At 33.9% G+C, this 22,230-nt stretch overlaps 1 protein-coding gene across 1 annotated transcript in view; it reads left to right on the top strand.

Annotated features, from left to right (window-relative positions):
* The window catches only part of STK17B (serine/threonine kinase 17b), a 29,444-nt gene extending 7,495 nt beyond the window's left edge, over positions 1-21,949 (top strand). Inside the window, exons 2-8 of the mRNA XM_053597918.1 lie at positions 1,719-1,884; positions 6,329-6,541; positions 13,125-13,269; positions 15,279-15,405; positions 17,387-17,435; positions 18,525-18,704; positions 21,365-21,949. Coding sequence (XP_053453893.1) covers positions 1,763-1,884; positions 6,329-6,541; positions 13,125-13,269; positions 15,279-15,405; positions 17,387-17,435; positions 18,525-18,704; positions 21,365-21,647 — 1,119 coding nt within the window. The 5' untranslated portion in view covers positions 1,719-1,762 and the 3' untranslated portion in view covers positions 21,648-21,949. The remainder of the gene's footprint in view (positions 1-1,718; positions 1,885-6,328; positions 6,542-13,124; positions 13,270-15,278; positions 15,406-17,386; positions 17,436-18,524; positions 18,705-21,364) is intronic.
* Positions 21,950-22,230: the final 281 nt, after the last annotated feature.

Below are 22,230 nucleotides of genomic sequence, written 5' to 3'. Positions count from 1 at the left end.
GTCAGATGTTGTCAGGGTAGTGATAATCCCTCCCATTTACTGCTAGTGGTAGGAATGGAGAGAAGGGACTATGTTTATTATGTTTTATTTATTTTTAACTTAAATGAAACACAGCCAACCAATAAGATTCGAAAGAGCAAGTGTTTGCTATGGTATTTGTATTCTCTTCTAAACATTTGAAATACTTAATTTAAAAAAAAAAAACTGTATTGTAACAGTCATTGTAGATGACTTAACGGAAATTTATTTTCTCACAATTCTGGAAGGTAGAGTCTGAGATCAGGGTGTCCGCAGGGTTGTTTTCTCCTGACGCTCCCTCCTTGGCTTATAGGTGGCTGTCTTCTCCCAGTGTCTTTATATCGTTTTTCCTCAGGAGGGTCTGTGTCCTAATCACTTCTTATGAGGATACCAGTTATATTGGATTAGGACCCACCTTAACGACCTGGTCTTTAACTTGATCACCTCTTTAAAGGCCTTATCTCCAAAGGCAGTCGCATTGGGGGTATGTGTGTGTTAGGATTTCAATATGCATATTTTGGGGAGGACACATTTTAGCCTGTAACAGTAGCAAAGCTTAATTAAAGTTTCATATCTATGATGGGTAAATGGAATTCAGACCCCAAATATATTTCAGTCCAAATGTTATTTTCAGAATGCTATATATACTGCTACCCTAGACCTCTAGAGATGTACCCACAAACTGTCCAGAGCTGTTTTCCCAAAGACCAAAGGATGTAGAGAAAACAATTTTACTGACTTGAGACAAAAGCCAAGAAGAGAAACTATGGAAACTGAAAACACTGAACTCTAATCACACTGCTTATTTGCTAAGAAGACTATTTGAACCTAGGTAGATCAAGAACAGTAGATGTTAAGTAGGAAATCCAGGTAGGAAAAAATAGTAGCAGAGAAGGAATAAACATCTAGGCAGTTATTGTAGGAGGGTGCTAGAAGAATTATACTTGGTCTTGTATTAGGCAGGCACAGCAGTAAGTCAGAAGTATCTTGAAATATTTAGGCTATTATTATTATTATATGAATTCAGTTTTGATTTTAAAAGTGAATGCATGCTAATATCATAAAGTTGCAGTAGATATGAACTTCAGATATAGCTTAGAACTCTGGAATAAAACTTTGTGTATGGTCAATCACTTACCCAACAAAATTATTGAACTCTTCATACACAGCAGGCTCTGTGCTAGGTTCTGTCAAAGGATAAACACTGGGATCTGTGAGAGATCTGAATTTAGTATTGAAACACAAGCCACTCCATGAAACAAGTGCCATTTCTTGTAGTTGTTCATGTGTCAGTGGTATAATTCACGATATGTTCATTCACCACTAAATTTCTTTGGCTATGTGAAATGAAATTTAAAATGAATAATCATTAACAAATTATGTAAAACTCATAACTTTAAAGTATTAGAGTTTTGCAATGAAACTAAGTGATTGCTTGCATTATAATTCTATCACAACTATTTTTTAAAGAATTTGCAAGAATTTTTACAGTAGTTATATTCTGAAATGAAGTCAGTAATTTTGTTCAAGTTCCGTAGAGGTGATAGTATTTTATGTGTGTGCTCTTTAAATCTTTTTCTTTTTTAGTTGTATCTTATAGCTATATTTGGAGTTTTACAATGTAATGCGCATCCTGCCTGAGATGACATCTTTTAAAAATTATATTTGTTACATCTAATTTCTTCTCTTTTTTCAAAAAGGTAAAAATAAGTGATTAAAGAAGCATATTTGGAAGTCATCTAACATGTCGAGAAGAAGATTTGATTGCCGAAGTATTTCAGGATTGCTAACTACAACTCCTCAAACTCCAATGAAAATGGAAAACTTCAACAATTTCTATACACTTACATCGAAAGAGCTAGGAAGGTAAGGGAACTTTTTGATGTATATGCTGTTTAATTTCAAAGTTGTATAAAACTCACTTTGAATCCTCCTTTAGCAATAATTAAGAAGGAAACTCTGTTGCTATTCTCTAGAGTCTATTCTTAACTGAATTGAAAATCAAATCTGTGGAGGGTTTAAGGAACTTACACATCAGACTTAGCATCAGGGTCTGATAGAAGCTGTTGGTTCTTATCTGAGACTGTTAATGGGAAGAAGCAGCTCAGCACAGTATATTGCTGAGTCCAAGTCTAGGCTCCCCCATTCACTAGCTGTGTGACCTCAATTAAATTGCTGTACTGCTTAGTGCTGTGGTTTCCTCACCTGGAAAGTACAAAAACAAGGTAATTGTATTATCTTACATGATGTTATAAAGATTAAGTTGGTGAATACAGTAGAACCTCCATAGTTGACCTAATTTTCAGAGACTGGACATGCCTCACTTGTACATGTCAGTACAGTAGAACCAGGTCCTTATGTTGACCACTTCCATATGGTGACCAGTTTGTTACTGTCCCTTGAGTAGTCAACTCATAGAAGTTTTACTGTATTTGTAAAGTGTTTAGTATAGTGCTATATAAATGTTTGTTAGATAAAATTTTTTTTTAAATTCCTAGGATATACCGGCTGAAAAAAGAAATAGAGAAATTCTCCCTTTCTCCATTCCCAAATTAAACAAAAAGAATGAACTCATATTTGATAATGTAATTCTGTATCATAGAAAATGAATATCCTATAAGTAAAATTCTATACAGGCAGTCCTTGGGTTATAAACAAGATAGGTTCTGTAGGTTTGTTCTTAATTTGAATTTGTATGTAAAATAAAACAGGTGCTTAGACCTGTTACTTGTAATAGCCTCTGTTTGTTAGTGTGAGTTGTACATCAGTCTCATGTTTGTAACTTGGAGACTTACTGTGATATTCCCTATTCTGAAGTGTGAGTCAGATGTTTGTAACTTGGGGACTGCCCTATACAAATTCTGCTTTAGCTTAACCAAGGTATAAATTATTTAAGGCCAAGGAGTGACCTGATACTATCAGATCATTTAGTACTGCTGCTTTAAATAAAATATAAATTTTATATATTTTTTAAGAGTTTTGTAGAACTTAAACTTTCATGAAGACAGTAAGTAACAATCATCAAGTTGAATCAGGTATACTTTTTAAAGTTTCAGATAAAAAACTCATGATAGAATTTCATTCAAACAGATTCAGATTGCTAATACTCCATTTTCCAGTATCTTTATGAAAGAAACCTAATAACATCTTTCTTTAAATTGACACGGACTCATAAATCACATGGTAAATATTGATATTTAATTAGATTTTGGTAAATTAGAAGTCATGATTTTTTCATCTGCCAAGAACTTGCTGAAAGTTCTCTCAATATTGTCACCAATTTTAATATCTTAAACTTTTTGTGAAATGTAAATTAGGATAATTTGTTCTGTTCATAATTCTGTTCTCCTGAGAATTGCACATTTTGAAATTTCATCAACATACCATATAGAATGTTATGAACTACAAAATTATCTTTCTAAATCAGCTGTTGGAAAAAAGTCAATTGTTTTTTACTGATTTTAACGTGTTAGTGTTTAAGCATTCATTTTCCTTTAACAAATTAGAGGAAAATATGTAAAAGTTAAAAGTTCATTTTTTACTATTCTCAAAAAACTTGCATTGTTCCTGTTTTTTAACATGTTGGGTAAGTTTTTTCCACCCCTCCCCCAACTGAGGCAAGGTTCCATAGGACTTCTTGTGGTTAGAAGGGTGAGGCAGATTCAGAAATAAACGTCAGCTTCCTTTGTGGCTTACCCTTCCCCCTTCTTTCACATTTTATTGTGTATTCTAGAAGGCAGAAGGGTAACTCCTAGACTTTTTTGCTGCTAGGAAATATAGTCAGCTTTGCCCATCTAGGGTACAACTTCAGTATTATTTTTAAGGGCCCTTAAGATTTTTTAAATGTTTCTATTAAATTTGGTAGAGGAACATTATGTATTGAAGATTATCTTTGATAGTTCTAAACTGCAGCCAACATTTTAAAATGGAAAGAAATTGCCTTTTTTTCCCCTAAGTCATCGGATAATTATGGTAAAAATATTTACCTTATTTTACAGTACATGAATGAATATATATACAGATATGTAAAATTTTATTGGTATCTCAAACTTGAAAAAATACAAATGCTTTAAGTGCAGGATGCAAAATAGCAAAGTACATGATATTATAATAAACATATAACTCTAGTATGCATTCAACAGATATTTCAGTTTCTCTTACGTGATGGTAAAGTATAGATTTTATAATTACTGTAATGGTTAGAACAGACATGGTCCCTTCCTTCATGGAGCTTTTACTTGATGGTCAGTGTTGACAGATCAATTATTACCAAAGTCCTTTGGCCACCTTTGCCCTAGATTAGTGTATACTAGTTCAAGAAAACTTTTGGTGATACCAAAAATAATTAGATAAAAACTGTCATTATTTAACATTGCTCTTCGTTTCTGAGAGTATTCTGGCTCATTATAGTAGAACTAAACTGTCCCAATTGATAAACTATTTTTTTTCAGATGCACAATTTTCTTGACCAACTAGTTTCTCTTCCTAAATTTTACAAGGTGAATTTCTTTGTAAAATCCAAAACTTCGTTTCTGTTTTTACTTATAAATCTTGGTAAGAATTGTCAGAAATGAGTGAGCTGCACTTCTTTAGAAAAACATTTTAAAAGGAAGAATTGCTTTGTAGTGGTAAGGACAAAAAGTTAGCAATTCACATTCTGCAGTTTAATTCTTTGCACTCCAATTCCATGTTTGGACTTTCATGAGTTATTTAAACTTATTGTGACTCAGTTTTCCAGTATAAAATTTATAAAATATCAGTGAGAAAATATTTTATAGTTAACATTCAACATTCTCAAATTTGAAAACTTTCAGAGAGTTAGGTTTGTACAAGTAAATTTAGTTAATATGCAATATAGAAGAGTTAAATTATAGCCTCATTTCCAGCACTTTCCATTGGCACAAATTTTGAGGAAACTGGTTAAATAAAGAGTAGGAATCCCTGTCATCTTGGCCATTGGGAATAACAAGTAAAATATAGTCCAGCAATTTATTCTTTCCTTCCTTCCCCCTGCCCCCGTACCCTAAACACCAAGTTTTGTTTTCCCTGTCGAGAGCCTAGTGGGCTGTGTTAGGAGTATATTGAGGGGCATTGGGGTGAGAGAAGTTATGGACTAAAGTTACTCTATGAAAATCCTTTATTTATGCCTGATTTATTAGTACCAGAAACTAGAGGGTAATTTGAGACTTAGAAGTTGTTAATTTTGAAGCCCTACACTTAGGCTTAGGTGGTTTTGTTAGGCTTTGAGATCTGGGATTGTGTGGGAAACATGAAGGACAAGTGCACGTGTTTCTGGTTGGCAGTCAGTAGAATAGTTTTTATTAGCTAATAAACTAATACGACTCAAAACCGTCTTTAGCTCAAAAGAGCTTTAGGCCTTTAAGAAAATAAATTTGGGCAACTGTAGACTTATAATATACTCACATATTCTAATAGAAACTCAGATTTTTGGTGTCTTTTAAAATTTCTCCAAAGGCATACTCAGCTTCTCCAATAGCTGAGTACGCTATTGGAGAAAGCTAAAAACATATATATTTCTTAAATGATAAATATGGCCTAAATGGCTATATTTGTACAGGGCTGTTGACAGCCATTAATTTTCTTAATTGATTATAAAATGTCTTTGAATACTTTCCATAGGACACATTTATCTTAGGTATATTGCAGACCTCTTAAGACTACTGAGTGTTACTAAGTGATAAGCTAGTAAAACAACTGGCAAATTGTGATTAAAAAGTTTCAAGCTTATTATGAGGGTCAGAATTTTGGCACATAAAATTAGATGTCAAATATTCATTTTTGAATTTATTTAATCTCTTGTATTTTAAGAAGAGCTATTTTGATTGGAGAATTAATGTGATGCCTTAAGAAGGATACAGTTTTGGAAATAGACCTAAGTTTAAATCTTTTCCTTGACTTATTTACATCTTCTCTGCAACACACAGTAACATTTACCATATAGGATTGTTGTGATACTTAAACGTAATAATTTGTATCAAGAATATAGGATTGAATTGGTATGCAAATGAGATTATCTCCCTGCAATGATAGTGTATTATGGTAACAGTAAAGAATTATTTTTTCTTGCCTGTTATTACAGTTCACCACTTACATTTTTAAGTGATAACACTATAAATTTTAAAGAAGTGCATATGATACTTGATTTGGTGTAGAGAACAAAGATAAATTCCTAATGACACGAATATTTGAAGAATTGACTTTAAGTTGGAGATAAAACAGTACCTAAAATATATCAGTATTATTCTCTATGGAAAAGTTAAAATTGATTGTTCACATCTTTCCCCCCCAGAGGAAAATTTGCTGTGGTTAGACAATGTATATCAAAATCTACTGGCCAAGAATATGCTGCAAAATTTCTCAAAAAGAGAAGAAGAGGACAGGATTGTCGAGCAGAGATTTTACACGAGATTGCTGTGCTTGAATTGGCCAAGTCTTGTCCCCGAGTTATTGATCTTCATGAGGTCTATGAAAATGCAAGTGAAATCATTTTGATTTTGGAATAGTAAGTATACACTTAAGTAAGTTTAAGTAAATTTATGGTACCTATTTTAATTGGTATAATAAGGTCACTTTAAAGGTCAAGAGTGAGAATGATAAAAGTATGACAAAAACTTTTAAAGATTCCTATTGATAAAATATAAGAGAGACATAGTTTATATTGAAATATTTTCACAAGGCTAAATGTACATCCTCACATAGACAAGAACCAATTAATAGCATAAAATAAGCAAATGATGGCATAGTGTTTGGGGAATGTGGTGAAATAAATAATGCTTTTATTTTTTTTTTAAATGGCTAATTGAGTTTTTCTAGAGAACAATCTGATGGGCAACTAGAAGTTATCTCATTTGTATATTTTGTCCATCTATTTGAAAAACACCTCTAAGGAAATAATCCAAGGAGAGTATAAAAGTAAACTGCATAAAGGTATACCTAGTGCATTGTTAAATAAACACATTTTAGCATGTGTGATGTGCAAAACACTATGTTAGGAATTATAACAATAAGAAATAAAATAAAATATCTCTTGTCACAAGTCAGTGAAAAACTGAAAATACCCAGATATTCTATAATTCACCAGGTAGTGGGGATAGAGATAGTTAAGGGAACTGTGGCTTATTAACCAGTATTGACATGTGACTCTTAAATAGCACCTCAGTTGCATAATCACCTCAAAGATTATTACAGGTATCTAAAATGTGTGTCTGAACATCTTTAACAATTGGAAGAGATCAGCTGAATTTATGTTTAATATGTTTTATGTCCTGATAGTTTTTAATAATAAATATAATAGTTATATTTTAATAATAATAGTTTTAGTACAGTAAAAAGGTAAGTATTTATTTTGGTAAAAAAAATGTATTCATAACTATGGTGATTCTTTTTAGTAGCTAACCTACTTCATTGTCTCTTTGAATTTAAAAGTGTGCATGTATTAGCCTTACATTAGTATTCAGTTATATTTATTTAAAAAAAAAATCAATGTTTTGTGGCAGGAGAGATTGCCCGGAATCACCTTGTAAATGAAAATACTGATTTTGCAAAACATTAAACTGACAGGTAGTTCGTTTAAAAACGTGTAGTGTTCATATATCCCAGAACACCAAGATACCATATTAAGGGCTGTTTTTTTCTTCGGAACCTTCAAAATAAGTTAGAATTGCAGAAAATGCCAGGATGCTACCAGTCTGATTTCATTGTTCATACATTTGTGATTATTTTTGTCAAAGATTCTCCAGCTGACCTTTAAAAAGTTATTGGTGTGACATTTGCATGTTTGAAGTGTGTGCAAGTAGCTTAACATTTTTCAAAAACAGTAATGGAATACTAGGTTTAGAGGGTGAATATACATAAGAACATTGACTACTTTCATAATATCTTTTTAGGAGTTATCTAAAGAGCAGAACAAAATACATCAGATAGTTTTGAAACATTTTATGGATGGACCTTGTTCCTACTCTGAAAAGTTGATCAGGTACCTTACCCAGTGTATTGGCAGAACCGTTACTGATCTCTGTACCTCTGGCTGAAATGTAGCAAGCATTCATCAAATGTTTGTGTAGATTAATATATTTAATTTCTTACCAGAGCAGCTAAGACCTATTTATTTATTGCTAAGACTTTGGCTTAATTACTGTGTCTACACCACTTTTGGGATGGCATTGTCACATTCTATAGTCTCAGTTGAAGGAAGAAGTTTGGTCAGACAGGTTTACTTGTTTTATTAAGGTGGCATAATTTCTATATGGTGAAAATGGTGGGATCATTAATAACTGTTACCAATTTAATTCCTTCCTCAAACCATCCATACTCATTTTTTCTTCTCTCCTTTTTTTTTATTTTATAAAATTTCAAGTCCACAGAAAAGTTGAAAAAAATAGTACAATTAACAGCCTTGTACTCTTCACTTTGGTTCACCAATTATTAACTTTTGGCACATTGACTGAAGCATTGGAAAGTTATAAGTATTATGATATTTCTCCTTTTCATGCTGAAATATTTATTCCATAGGATAAGGTCGTTATTCTGTATAATCAAAAATTATTTTGACATTTTTTTGTCACCTGGAATATCCTACATTTTGGATTTCTGATTGTTTCCAAATGATTAGATTTAAGTTAACCCTTTTGGGCGAGAGGACAGTGCAGGTGATGATGTTTATTTATCAAGTCTCATCAGGTAGCAGTGATATCAGGTTGTTTTATTATTGGTTTTTTAAAATTTGACCATTGTTAAGGTCTAGTTTGCCAGCTTCCCTATTGTAAAGGAATGTTTTTCCTTTGTAATTCATAAATAATCTGTGTGAATATTTACAACTTTTCAATTGATATACTTGCTTGAATTAGTTGTTTAATGGATATTAGAAAATGGTGATTTCTGTTTTTCCTTCTAAATTTATTAAACCAGCTTCTTCTGTAAAGAAGGGCTTCCTTCCCTGTCACTATTCATGGTTTTCTTAATTAAAGTAACGAATGACATTAATTTTAAATAATCTATTGTGTTTTAATTAGTGAGTTATAATGTTTCTGCCACTATTTTTTTCATGATCAAATTGTCCTAAGTTTATCAGTGGTACCCTTTCAAGCTATTTCCTGTGTCCTTTTGCTATGATGTCTTCAGTGTTTGAGAACGTCCTTGCTTTATGCACACCAAGATTCATCTTGTTCATCTTGTGCCTTCCCAGCCCAGACCTGCAATTAGCCATCTCTTAAGAAGTTCTGTTTCTTTTTAGTGGGGAGTGGGATTTAGAAATCAAGATGGAGGTGTTGAACATGCTCATTTTTAATGGAATACCATTATTTCTGGACCTTTTCTAAGAATAGTGGTAACAAATTAGTTTACTTTTATCTCTTCAGTTCAAGTCCATTAAGGGTATCTGTTCAGAGTTATATATTAATGGAAGCATTTGTTTCTGTTTATATTCAGTGTTAGGATTTGATTTTTAAAATCCTTTTTCATTTATTATTTTGAAGTGGTAAAAGAAAAGGATTGCATGACTCAAAACTCAAAGATACATAAAAATACATACTCTATGCTGCAAAATCTTGCTGCCATTCCTATTCTCTCTACTCTCTTCCCACAAACATAGGTAACCATGTTTATTCATTTCTGGCTCATGGTTTATGTGTTTCTTTTTGAAAATATAGGCAAATTTGTATATATTTCCCTTTCTTAAAGTAGCATATTATATGTATTCCTTTTTACTTTGTGTTTACTTATCATTATATTGCAGAAATAATTTTATATTAGTTCATAGGCATCTTTCTTGCAATTATCATTATGGCTTTTTAAAAAAATGTCTGCATAGTACTTCAGTGTGTGGTTGGACTGTGCTTTGTTCAGTCAGTCTTGCATGGAGAGGCCTTATGCGTGGAGGTTAGCTTTAGGGTAAATCCTAGAAATATGATTGCTGTCATAGAGTAAATGCATATGCAATTGAATTGGATGTCAAATTTCCTTCCATATGAATGACACAGTCACCTAAAAAAGGTACTTTTTTGAAATTGTTACATTGCTAATTATACAAATCTATCTGGACCTTTCTTTTGGGACTACTGCAGCTACTTTGGGATCTACGACAGATCTGACAGATCTATTTTCTTTTTGCTTTTGTGTTTTGTTTTGCCTTTACTTAATGTAAACCTATTTTTTCAACCAAATTATGTTGTTTACTTTTGTGAATTAATTGTAATTTCTTGCACTTGGCTTGTCAATTTTAAACAATTATTAAATCTCTATTTTTATCTCAATATTTAGTTCACAGGAAAGTATTTTGCCACTAAGTAGAAACTCTAAAATTTAAAAAATTTTTTTTCCTTGATTATTTCTTTGACAAGTAATATAAATACTATTTTTCTGGAAGGTAATATTACATATGTTTCTAAATTGGGGGAGAAATTTGACATAGTTGAGTCATCCCATCTTGACTCTCTATGAGGCTGTTTTAAAAGTATATTTAAATAAATTATATACAAAGATTTTTTTTAAGCATCTATAAAGAAGGTGTTATCTAATTGGACATATTAAGTTTTTAGTGCTGAATTTTGAGCAAACTAAAATTGATTATAAAGAACATTTATTTTTTGAGAACATAGCACAAAATCTTTGTTTTGGAAATAGTGAAGATCAAAAGGGGAATTTACTAATATTCACTAGACACAGTCTGTGATTATTTAGTAGAGAAAAAGATAATACTTTTCTATTTTCAAGAAATTATAAATTGTGTTTATTAAATACCTTTAAGTAAATATTACAAATCCAACAGAAAATTATGGAGTCCATAACGAAAACATGCAAAATAGAAAGCCTTATTTTCTGGAATGATCACCAGAGCAAAACATTTTATATTATCTTAACAATTTCAGCAGTAACATATGTTGAGCATTTGCTGTATGGCAGGCATTATGATGAGTACATTATCTGTATTCTCATTTAATTTTTAAAACAATTCTCCAAAAGGAGAGGTTGGTATTTGTGTCACATGTACTAGTTAATACTCTGAGTAGTTTCTTTCCATAATAAAATTCCATAAGCTTTGTTTTCCTATTTGCATAGGAATATAATTTTAAAAGAGACTCGAAATAAAAATTAGAAACTATTCATTTGGGTCACTAGAAATAACATGCTTATTTTAAAAATCTTTGCCATGGCTTTCCAAAGCTATATGACTAGATTTGTAATTTTTGGATAATTAAGATATTACTTTGTTTTACTGAAAATCTTGGGACTGGTACCCACAGAAATTCATCATTTTGGACAGAAAAACATTCTGATTTTAATCTTTTATGTTAACTTTATTTTTGTTATGAGAGTCTTTCTAAAAGGTATTCTCAGCTTCCCTATTACCTACTAATTTTTGAACTGCTTCAGGAGGCTATAAAAGGCTGATGTAGATGTAGACAGTATACAGCTCATATGTTTAAATGATAGTATAACCCTCACTAAAGTACTGTTGTCACATACATTCACACATAACACATATACAAACGCATAAACAACAAATGCAAACACTCTTAACTTGCAGTCAAGGCATCTGTGCACAGCAGACCACACCGAAGTCACAGGGAGTTGCTATTTTCCACTTTGTTTATGACACTGCAGCAAAAGCTCCAAGGACCACTGGTAAGGAATACACGTATAAGCTCCAATGTTCCTTGAATCCTACCCTGCCCACCAAAACTCCCTATAAAGTCATGAGAAATTAACTTTAATATCTTCTTCAAGGAATCATGGTAAAGACCATTTGAGTATTGAAAAATTTACTTTGCTACTATATTTCTAGTAGTGATCTCCAAACTTAGGTATAGGAAGACAATTTTAGAAATTAACGTTTGTTTTTTTTAAATCTAAAATAGATCTGAATTCTTTCTGTGTATAGCAACATAAAATGTTTAAGGAAGAAACTCATCCTTAGGAAGGATACAGTGGTTCATGCCTGTATTCCTAGCACTCTGGGAGGCTGAGGCATGAGAATTGCGTGAGCTCATGAGTTCAAGATCAGCACGAACAAAAAAATCCCGTCTTTACTAAAAAATAAATAAATATACACACATATATATATGTATAGAGAGACAGAGAAAGAAATTACCTGGGCATCACGGCATATAGCTGTAGTCCCAGCTACTCTAAGGCTGAGGCAGGAGGTTTGCCTGAGCCCAGGAGCTTGAAGTTGCAGTGCGCTATGATGATGTCATTGCACTCTCCCTGGGACAACAGAGCAAGACTCTGTCTCTAAAAAACAAAACAAAAACAAAAGAAAACAATTCATTGTTGAGTTTTCACTCTAGCCTGAGAAGATACTCAGGATAATATTACTAATAATATTATATTAAGTAATAGTACCAAGGATAGAATGCCATGGTGTCAGCCTAACTCGTAGCAACTTCAAACTCCTGAGATCAAACAATCCTCCTCCTGCCTTGGCCTCTTGAGTAGCTGGGAGTATAGGCACCCACCACATTGCCCAGCTAATTTTTCTATTTTTAGTAGAGATGAGGTCTCCCTGTTGCTCTGCATGGTCTCAAATTCCTGAGCACAAGGAATCCTCCCATCTCAGCCTCCCAGAGTTCTAGGATTACAGGTGTGACCACGGTGCCTGCCCTTCATTTTTGAATGCTTTATGTTTATTTACAATGTGACCTTTTACAAATTGTTTAACCTAATTGTACTTGTTTCTTCATCTGTAAAATCAGAGTAATAACCACCTACCTCACATGTTTGTCAGGATCAAAATAGATGATATTCATACCTATATATGTACATATATAGGCATAGAGCAGAGCAGAGCACCAAGTGGTAGCTGCTATTTTTACTATTTTTATTGCAGCATTACAGCAGACTACAACATTGGATTATAATGCAATTCAAATTTATTTATTAAATATGCAAGTATTAGTACTCACACTTCAAAATATTCTTATCTTTTATTTTATTCTTTAAAAACCACTCCCTCCCCTGCCTTAAGTACATACTATATGTGTGTGTAGATGCTGTGTGTCTTTTACTTAACAGGTATACAGTATTTAAAGGTTCTCATTTTTAGGTGAATGATATTTCAAGTTTGTCTTCTTTGAATTTTATTTAAGTGCTGCAGGTGGAGAAATTTTCAACCTGTGTTTACCTGAGTTGGCTGAAATGGTTTCTGAAAATGATGTTATCAGACTTATTAAACAGATACTTGAAGGAGTTTATTATCTACATCAGAATAACATTGTCCACCTTGATTTAAAGGTAATGTACCATGTGATTTAAATTAACACAATATCTGTGTTCTTTCTCTACTCTTAGTGTGCACAATTGTATCTGGTATTGACAAGAAACAACAAATCATGGTCATCTAGACTGCACGGGGTGTGCTCTTTGCTTACCTACATGCTACATGACCTTAATTTTCTATTGGCGGATAGGAGAGAACTACATATGTAAACAGCTCAAATTAATTGCTGGGTTCTTAAAATGCATCAGTCCATATGTTTTAATCCTGCAATCATTCCACCCCTCCCACCCTTACAGTCACATTCTGGACCTTCTTACCTATAAAGCTGTCTATCCTTGAAATACTCAGTTACAATCTCCATCACTGAAGATAAGCTCCCTGTAATCCTCATTCCTTTGTTCCCATTATTCTCATTCATTTTTGTCTTGAAACTTTTAGTCTTTTGGCTCCTTCCGGATCATTCAGACTCCCTACCCAATTTCTAAAACCTCAGTCTCTCTTATCATCCTTTTTTCTTATTCTTCCTATACAGCCATCCAAAGGACCTTAAAATCTAAATCAGTCTGTCTCTTATTTTTTAAATGCTGGACTCTACTCTTCCTATGCAGTCTCCCTACATGATCCTCTGTCTTCCAACACCACTTTCTTAATAATAATAATTCCAAAATCTTCACCGGTAGCCTAGACCTCTTTCCTAATTTCCAATTCCTCTGATTGCTTTTACAAAAGAAAAAAAAATCTGTACTTCTATATTGGGGCCTCCTATGGGGGAGCAATATTTACCATGTAACATTTCTACAATTTCCCCTACTGACAAGGTGCAGGAAAATTAGCAGCATCGTACATGCCAAGAGACTCATGCTCCCATTAGCTTCCTCTTGCATCTTTTTCCCGCTAACAACAATCCAAAGGCGTTACGTAGCATCACGCAGCAATTGAAGTCAGGCTAGTATGTAAATCTGGCTTTTTAACTCTTATCTTTTCTTCTGTAGTGGTATTATCTGTGCTTTAATAATAAACAAGCATAAGATTTTCACAAAGTAAAAGCACTACATGTTATTATGAGCTGGATGCAGTGGCTCATGCCTGTAATCCTAGCACTCTGGGAGGCTGAGGTGAAGGATCTCCTGAACTCAGGAGTTCAAGACCAGCCTGAGCAGGGAAGAAGGACCCCCATCACTACAAAAAATAGAGAAATTAGCTGGACTTGGTGGCACATGCCTATACATACATCCCAGCTACTTGGGAGGTTGAAGCAAGAGGATTATTTGAGCCCAGGCGTTAGAGGTTGTAGTGAGCTATGACGCCACTCCATAGCTGGAGTGACAATAAGACTCTGTCTTTAAAAAAAAGAGAGAGAGAGAGAGAAACTATTATAATTCTTTGCACAGATGTAGGAGCAGCACGTTGGAAGGTGTATAGGCAACAGAACCTTGTAACAGGCTTTAGGCCTGCAATAGTAAAGCATAGTCACACGGTTCTGGGAGACAATCGATGAGATATACCATGCATCTTATTGTCTAAGATAAAACCTGGGAACAGTCACACCCAGAACCATCACATCGTACTGATCCATTTTGTGTGTCTGAAATTGTTGTGTGCATGTTCATTCCTTCATGCCTGCCTTTGTTCTGTTCCGCAGAGTACCTTTCTAACCAGCATACTCTCTATTATCCTTTAAGACTCAGCTAAAGCATCATCTGTGCTGAAAAAGCCTTCTGAATTTCTTACGGGCAGAGTTAGGTAGTCTTATCTTTATTTCTGGATTGTCTATATCTCATAATCAATCTGTCTATCTGTCTGACTTCCTTTTCTTCCAAACCTAGACTCCTTTTTGAGTATGTATTTGACTGTATGCATCACTGAGTGATAGCTCCTCACAAGTAGTGAATCAGTAAATGTTTGATGAATGACTCAATGAAATAAAAAGTAAGCAATAAATTCCACGCAATTTTCCTGCATTCCGAGACTAGTGTTCTTTTATTATGTATTACTTATCACTTTCTTGTTGTGCTTTCTTTAGCCACAGAATATATTATTGAGCAGTATATATCCTCTTGGAGACATAAAAATTGTAGATTTTGGAATGTCTCGAAAAATAGGGAATGCATGTGAACTTCGGGAAATCATGGGAACACCAGAGTACTTAGGTAAGAATTTCCTTGTATTTTCTATACCATTTTGAAGTTTTTTAAGTAAAGGATACCTCTATAAAAAATATGTATTTTAGAGCATGTAATTCCAGGATTAAGTTATTGTGAGTATTTCAATGCATTGAAACTTGGTTATGACACATTTAAATGAGCTGTAGTGAATATAACAGTATTAATATAGTGACAGCAATTCACAGGATGTAAGTGTAAAAGTTTAATGTTTGTGTATAAAAGGCTTTGTACATAAGGAAAAAAGAAGTGGGTAAGAGGGAAGTTAGGGAACAGGAGAAAAGTAGAAAAAGAATAATAGAGAATCAAGTGCCCCATGATGGCCTTTGAAACCTGGCTATTGAGTAGATCTCATTTCTGCTTCTCTCTGCTCCCAACTCTGTAACTGTTTATGATACAGTATCTTCAGTTTTACAGGGATTTTTAGCAGGACAACTCATTTTTGTTTTTTGCTACTGCTTAAAATATTAGTATGAGATTTTGCATAGGGTTGTGAAGGGAGAGTTTTGAAGAAGGGTGCCAGAAACAACTTATGATTCTAGGCATATTATACAAAGTCAATAAATTAGATCATGCATTGAAAGGTTATAAGCTGTTCAAAGCAGCATATAAATGTAAAGTATTTTAATGTATAGTAATATGCTTTTTATAGTTTTTGTAGCTGCTTATATTGATATCCCCATGAGGGATTGAAAAATACAGTTAATCAGTGCAGGTGCCACTCAGCTAGGCAGCTCTCATTCCCCATAAAGAAAAGTCAAAGTTAATTCGTAACTTTAAAGTACTAATAGAGGCTATCATAGCCTAGAATAAATGAATGTAGTTGTTGATCATGTCACTCAAAGAAATGTGTGAAAGGTTGTAGGTGGTTTAATGGATGCTGACGATATATATAACTCAAAGGCTTTATTTAACAAAGATGTTAGGCTTTAAGAAACAGTTTTTCTTTTCTTTCTTTTTATTTTTTTTTTATTTTGAGACAGAGTCTTACTTTGTCACCCCTGGTAGAGTGCCATGGCATCATAGCTCACAGCAAGCTCAAACTCTTGGGCTCAAGCGATTATCTTGCCTCAGTCTCCCAAGTAGCTGGGACTACAGGCGCTATTACTACGCCCAGCTATTTTTTTTTTTTTTTCTTAAGAGATGAAGTCTCACTCTGGCTCAGGGTGGTCTCAAACCTGTGAGCTCAGGCAGTCCACCTGCCTCAGCCTTCCAGAGTGCTAGGCTACAGGTGTGAGCCACTACACCCAACCAAGAAACAGCTTTCCTGTGGAGAAATTATGAAGCCATATTGTAAAATAAGAAAGTTATTTTTCAATCATAAATCCTAGTTTGGCCTTCACTAATTTGATATATATGGTAATGTTTAGAAATATAGAGAATTATTTTGCACTTTTTTTGGCAAGGGAAGAGATAGTAGAAGATTAATTGCTTAGGAAATGAGGTTTTTAATAGTTTCGGAGGAATATTTAATCTATCTGAAAATCTAGCATTTTCAAGAATCACGATTTGTTTATAATGTCATTGCAGGTGCACATGATCTTGTTTACCCTAAAGAAAATTTTAAATCAGTCTAATAAAGTAATAGGAATTAATTCTCAATAAAACAATTTAAACTAAAATTTTAAAAAGATTCTAGCTTGAACGTTTTACTTCTTCATTAAAGTCTTTTCTGGAATTAATCTTAATGCGTTGGGTTTTTTAACCACCCAGCTACCAGTTCAAGAATATTATTAGTGCTTTTGAACCATCTGATAATATAATTTGCTCAATGTTAGAGATGTTTAAGCATCTAACCACAGGATAATTAATAGTATACTCAGTTTCTGTTGATCTTACATCATTGGGCTTTCCAAAATTAAATCCAGTTGTAATTTATATAAATTAATTTTCATGTTTAGAAATTTGTAAGTATTTTATTTTCTCATTGAAAAATTTATTTCTCATTGAATTTTATTTTCTCATTCAGCTCCAGAAATCCTGAACTATGATCCCATTACTACAGCAACAGATATGTGGTAAGATTTTGTTCATGACCTAAATGCCTTTATTGAAAGTTGGGAAATATATATGCCGGAGGGTTTTGATTACAAGTATAAATAATAAATCTTTATTCTAAGGATTTGGAGTATCATTATTATGCTCCAGGAAATATTTGTCCATTCTTTTTAAGTAACACTTAGGTCCTGTCAAAGGTACAAAAATAATTAGAAAAATCTCTTTCTGTGATGAAAACTCAGTTGAGTAAGAGAACAAACTAATTGCAGTATAGTGCTACATATTCTGTAATAAAGGTGAAATGCTTAATAAGCATGGGAAAAGCATAAACATGACATTGCTAGGTTCCACCTCACAATGAGAGACATCTGATGTAGGTGTGGAAAAACTAGAAGAAGGTATTTGCTAAGCAAAAAAATGAGGTCAGGTCCACTTGAGAGTTTAGTTTTATGAGATTACATCTCTAGGGAACTATGACTTTTATGGCTAGCACAGACAGAATATGATAGGGAGCAGAACCAGAACTGATACTGGAGCTTTGGTTGGGACCCCAGAGGGTCCTGACTGCATGGACTGAATGGAACAGTTCTCTGTGTTCCACGGAAGTATTTGTGGGTTTGCCCAGGAAAAAAGATCTCTGGCCAACTAAGTTTGCAAAACATGTACGGTGTTGGTTTTTTCTGGCTTTGAGGTGCCAAACTTTTCATTAACATATTTAAAAATGTGAAAAAATTTGCTTGTCCAACTTTGTGCTTTGCCAAAATTGTACCTTCTATTGACATAAAACCCCTTGTAGATCATGACTGTGTCCTTGAACACCATTTAGGAAACGCCGCGGCAGCTTTGTGTACTCAACAAAAGGTGTCTGTGTGAAGGGGAGACTGTAGGTATAATGATAAATATTTAATGCATTATATTAATGCTATATAGTACACAGTTAAGGTAACACAATTGTTTTAGTAACGTTATAGGAACTTTGAAAAGCAGTTTAAATCTGTAGTTTATCAGTTTTGAGGACAGGAATATATAGAGTCACTACTTTATGCTTTATATGAATGTCTTAAAATTAACACACGTTTTAAGTTCCCTCTTTCCCCTATCTTTTTCAGGAATATTGGTATAATAGCATATATGTTGTTAACTCATACATCACCATTTGTGGGAGAAGATAATCAAGAAACATACCTCAATATTTCTCAAGTTAATGTAGATTATTCAGAAGAAACTTTTGCATCAGTTTCACAGCTGGCCACAGATTTTATCCAGAGTCTTTTAGTAAAAAATCCAGAGTAAGTAATAACTTTCGTTTGTTTAAATACTGTTTGAAACTAATTAATATTTGTCTGATAAGAAAGATGTATTATAATACAGTATTAAATTATTAAAAGTATGCTCATTTCAGGTAAAATGCGGAAAGAGATGGTATGAAGGATTAACAAATAACTTCAAATATAAAATATACAGCCGGAGATTTTGGAGTAAATGAAAGAGTTGGGTTATTTCTCTTTCAACTCATTACTAATTCCTGAAATTCTCTAAAATAATTAGAAATAGATAGTTCACAGTACATATGGTTCATTTTGATGAAGATTTCAATATGAGTGATTTGTAGTTGTATGTACAAACTATTGATGGTTCAATCTTGAGGTGCTAGATGTCCTTGACAGCCTGTTAAGAGTGGAGTTTAAACCCTGGTTCAGGACTCTGCCTACTCATTGCCAAACTCAAGATAAGACAAGGAAAAGCTGACACGTTTTTCCTAAATATTAGCTTTTTTTTTTTTCTTTTTGAGACTGAGTTTTACTTTGTCGCCCCTATAGAGTGTGGTGATGTCATAGCTCACAGCAACCTCAAACTCTTGAAGAATCAAGTGATTCTCTTGTCTCAGCCTCCCAAGTAGCTGGGACCACAGGCGCCCACTATAACACCTGGCTATTTTTAGAGTCAGTGTCTCACTCTGGCTCAGGCTGGACTTGACCGTGAACTCAGGCAGTCCACCCAGTCTGCCTCCCAGAGTGCTAGGATTACTGGCATGAGCCACCGTACCTGGCCAGCTCTATTTACTTTAAAATGGCCTGGCTACCCATAATGTAGAAGCTAGCTGCAATACAGCATTTTCTGCTACAATCCTGATTTTCTAACTTTTTCTGCCTTTAATATCTGAGAATTACTCTCCTGGAGGACTCAGTTTCCTTATCTGTTTAAAAAGAAGGAGGGGGGTGATTGGTAAGCTCTCATCTAAGGTGTACAAGGTAAGGGTATATAGCACACCCCCCGGGTGAAGGGCTCAACTGCAATTTGAACTTCACCTAGGAAAACACAAATAATGCAACCTAATCATTTGTACCCTCATATTAATCTGAAATTAAAAAATAAAATAAATTTGTAGGTTTCTTAACTATTTAATTGGCTTCTCGCAAGTCCAAACAAACTCTCTCTGGCAGTATTTTAGACATAAATAATTATTTAATAGAAATAGTAATAATTCTGTAGTTTTCATTTATAGGAATTTTTGTTTTATTAGATATTTTTTCACCAAGATTCTAAAATATTTATAATGAGCACACGAATTTTTTTCATCAGAAAAAACTGAGCATATAAAACCAAGGAAACATCCAAATGATAATGGTGGTTGGTTAAATTTGGAGTTAGGTAGGTGTTTTGAAAAATTATGGGTTTTTTTGTTCGTTTTTGTTTTTGTTTTTTTGAGACAGAATCTCGCTCTGCTGCCCTGGCTGGAGGACAGTGGTTTATCAAAGCTCACTGAAACTCTTAACTCCTGGCCTCAACAATCCTCCTGCCTCTGCCTCCTGAGTAGCTGGGACTGCAGGCATGTGCCACCATGCCCAACTAATTTTTCTATTTTTTGTCGAGATGAGGGTCTTACTTTCCTGCTCAGGCTGGTCTTGAACTCTCGAACTCTTTAGCCTCCTGGAGTGCTAGGATTATAGATCTGAGCCACCATACCCAGCCAAATTATGATATTTAACAGTGGCTTATGTCTGTAATTGTAGCACTCTGGGAGGCAGAGGCGGATGGATTGCCAGAGCTCACAAGTTTGAGACCAGCCTGAGCAAGAGCAAGACCTTGTCTCTAAAAACAGCTGGGCGTTGTGGTGGATGCCTGTACTCCCAGCTACTCAGGAGTTTGAGGCAAGAGAATCACTTGAGCCCAAGAGTTTGAGGTTGCTGTGAGCTAGGATGCCCTGCCATTCTACCGAGGGTTAACAAAGTGAAACTGTCTCAAAAAAAAAAAAAAAAAAAAAAAACATTGGATACAAAAATGGGGATCTGGTTAATAAATTATGGTCTAAACATATGGAAGAGTACAAAATAGTACAGCTGCTAATGAATATGTTAACTCTGTACGGATGTAGAAAGACACTTGAATTGTTCAGTGGGTGAAGAAAGCAAATTGCAGAAATATGTGGAATATATGAAGCTCCATGTGTGTGTCCGTGTGTGTGTGTGTGTATATACAAAAATATGTTGAGAAAATGTCTGGCGGGAGATGGGCTAGGGAATGAGAAAATAGTGAGTATAATTTTACTGTTTACCTTCATGGGAGATAACAGTGTAATGTTTAAAAGCATAAGGCCCCATTTGACTGTAACATTTACAAGTTAGGAGATTTGGGGCAAAATCTAAGCCTCTTAGCGGTAGCTTTTCTTGTATCTTTTAAATGAGGAGAATAATAGTACCCATTTCCTAGGTTTCTTGTGACTTACTAGATACTATATTTGAAGCATACAAAAGAGTCCCTGGTATATAACTAAGCACTCAGTTTTAAAAAAATATTAGCTACCACAATCATTATTATTCTCTTCTGTTTGAATGATAAATTGTGTTATTTTCATAATAATTAAAAAATTGGTTTGTAATCTATCAAATTAAAGACATTTTCCAGTGATTCTTAGTTCTCATTTTTCCCTTGATACTTTCTCTCAAAGGAAAAGACCAACAGCAGAGATCTGCCTTTCTCATTCTTGGCTACATCAGTGGGACTTTGGGAGCTTGTTTCACCCTGAAGAAACTTCCACTTCCTCTCAGATTTACGATCATACAGTCAGGTCCTCTGAAGACAAAACTTGCAAATCCTCCTGTAATGGAACCTGCAGTGATCGAGAAGACAAAGAGAACATCCCAGAGGATGGCAGCTTGGTTTCCAAAAGGTGCCGCTTCGATGACTCCTTGCCCAGTCCCCAGGAACTCGTTTCAGATTTGCTCTGTTAGCACTTTTTTCCTTGACTCATTTGGACTGAATTTGACATTTTATATCCACTCCAGTGTGAGATTATGGTTTGTAGCTTCATATATGACATGTTTATATTGTAAATGCACTTTTGCATAGACAAATTTAGGGAAGTGTTTTAATGCCAAATACTTAGTTGCTAGTTTAATTTCCTATCCTGAGATAGCTCTGCAGAGAAGAAAATATTTAAATATGTGACAAAACATAAAATTCTACATGTGAGTTCACATGTTAATGAAAGAATTCAAGTTCAAGTGAACTTATTGAAATGTTTTTTATATCACTAAAAAAAGTGGTTTGGGTTATAGTATGGTTGGTATAAACTGGACAAAATGAAGACATTGGAATTTAATAGGTTCTTTAAGTCCTATACAATACCTCTGTGACATAATTTATTTAGTAAAACGGTATCAAGTTTATAGATGCTCCAGAGACATTTTATAATTAAAATTGTTCTTTAATTACACATTTTGAAACTACATAAGACTTCCATTATATATGATCTATCATATGGGAGAGGCCTTTTACCCAGAACAAAGAGGGAGCTAGAAATCTAATCAGGGA

This window comes from Nycticebus coucang, chromosome 7 (genome assembly GCF_027406575.1).
Source record: "Nycticebus coucang isolate mNycCou1 chromosome 7, mNycCou1.pri, whole genome shotgun sequence".
Classification (NCBI taxonomy): domain Eukaryota; kingdom Metazoa; phylum Chordata; class Mammalia; order Primates; family Lorisidae; genus Nycticebus; species Nycticebus coucang.
The sequence above is the reverse complement of the archived record's forward strand: the minus strand, read 5'-3'. Positions and strand labels throughout refer to the sequence as shown.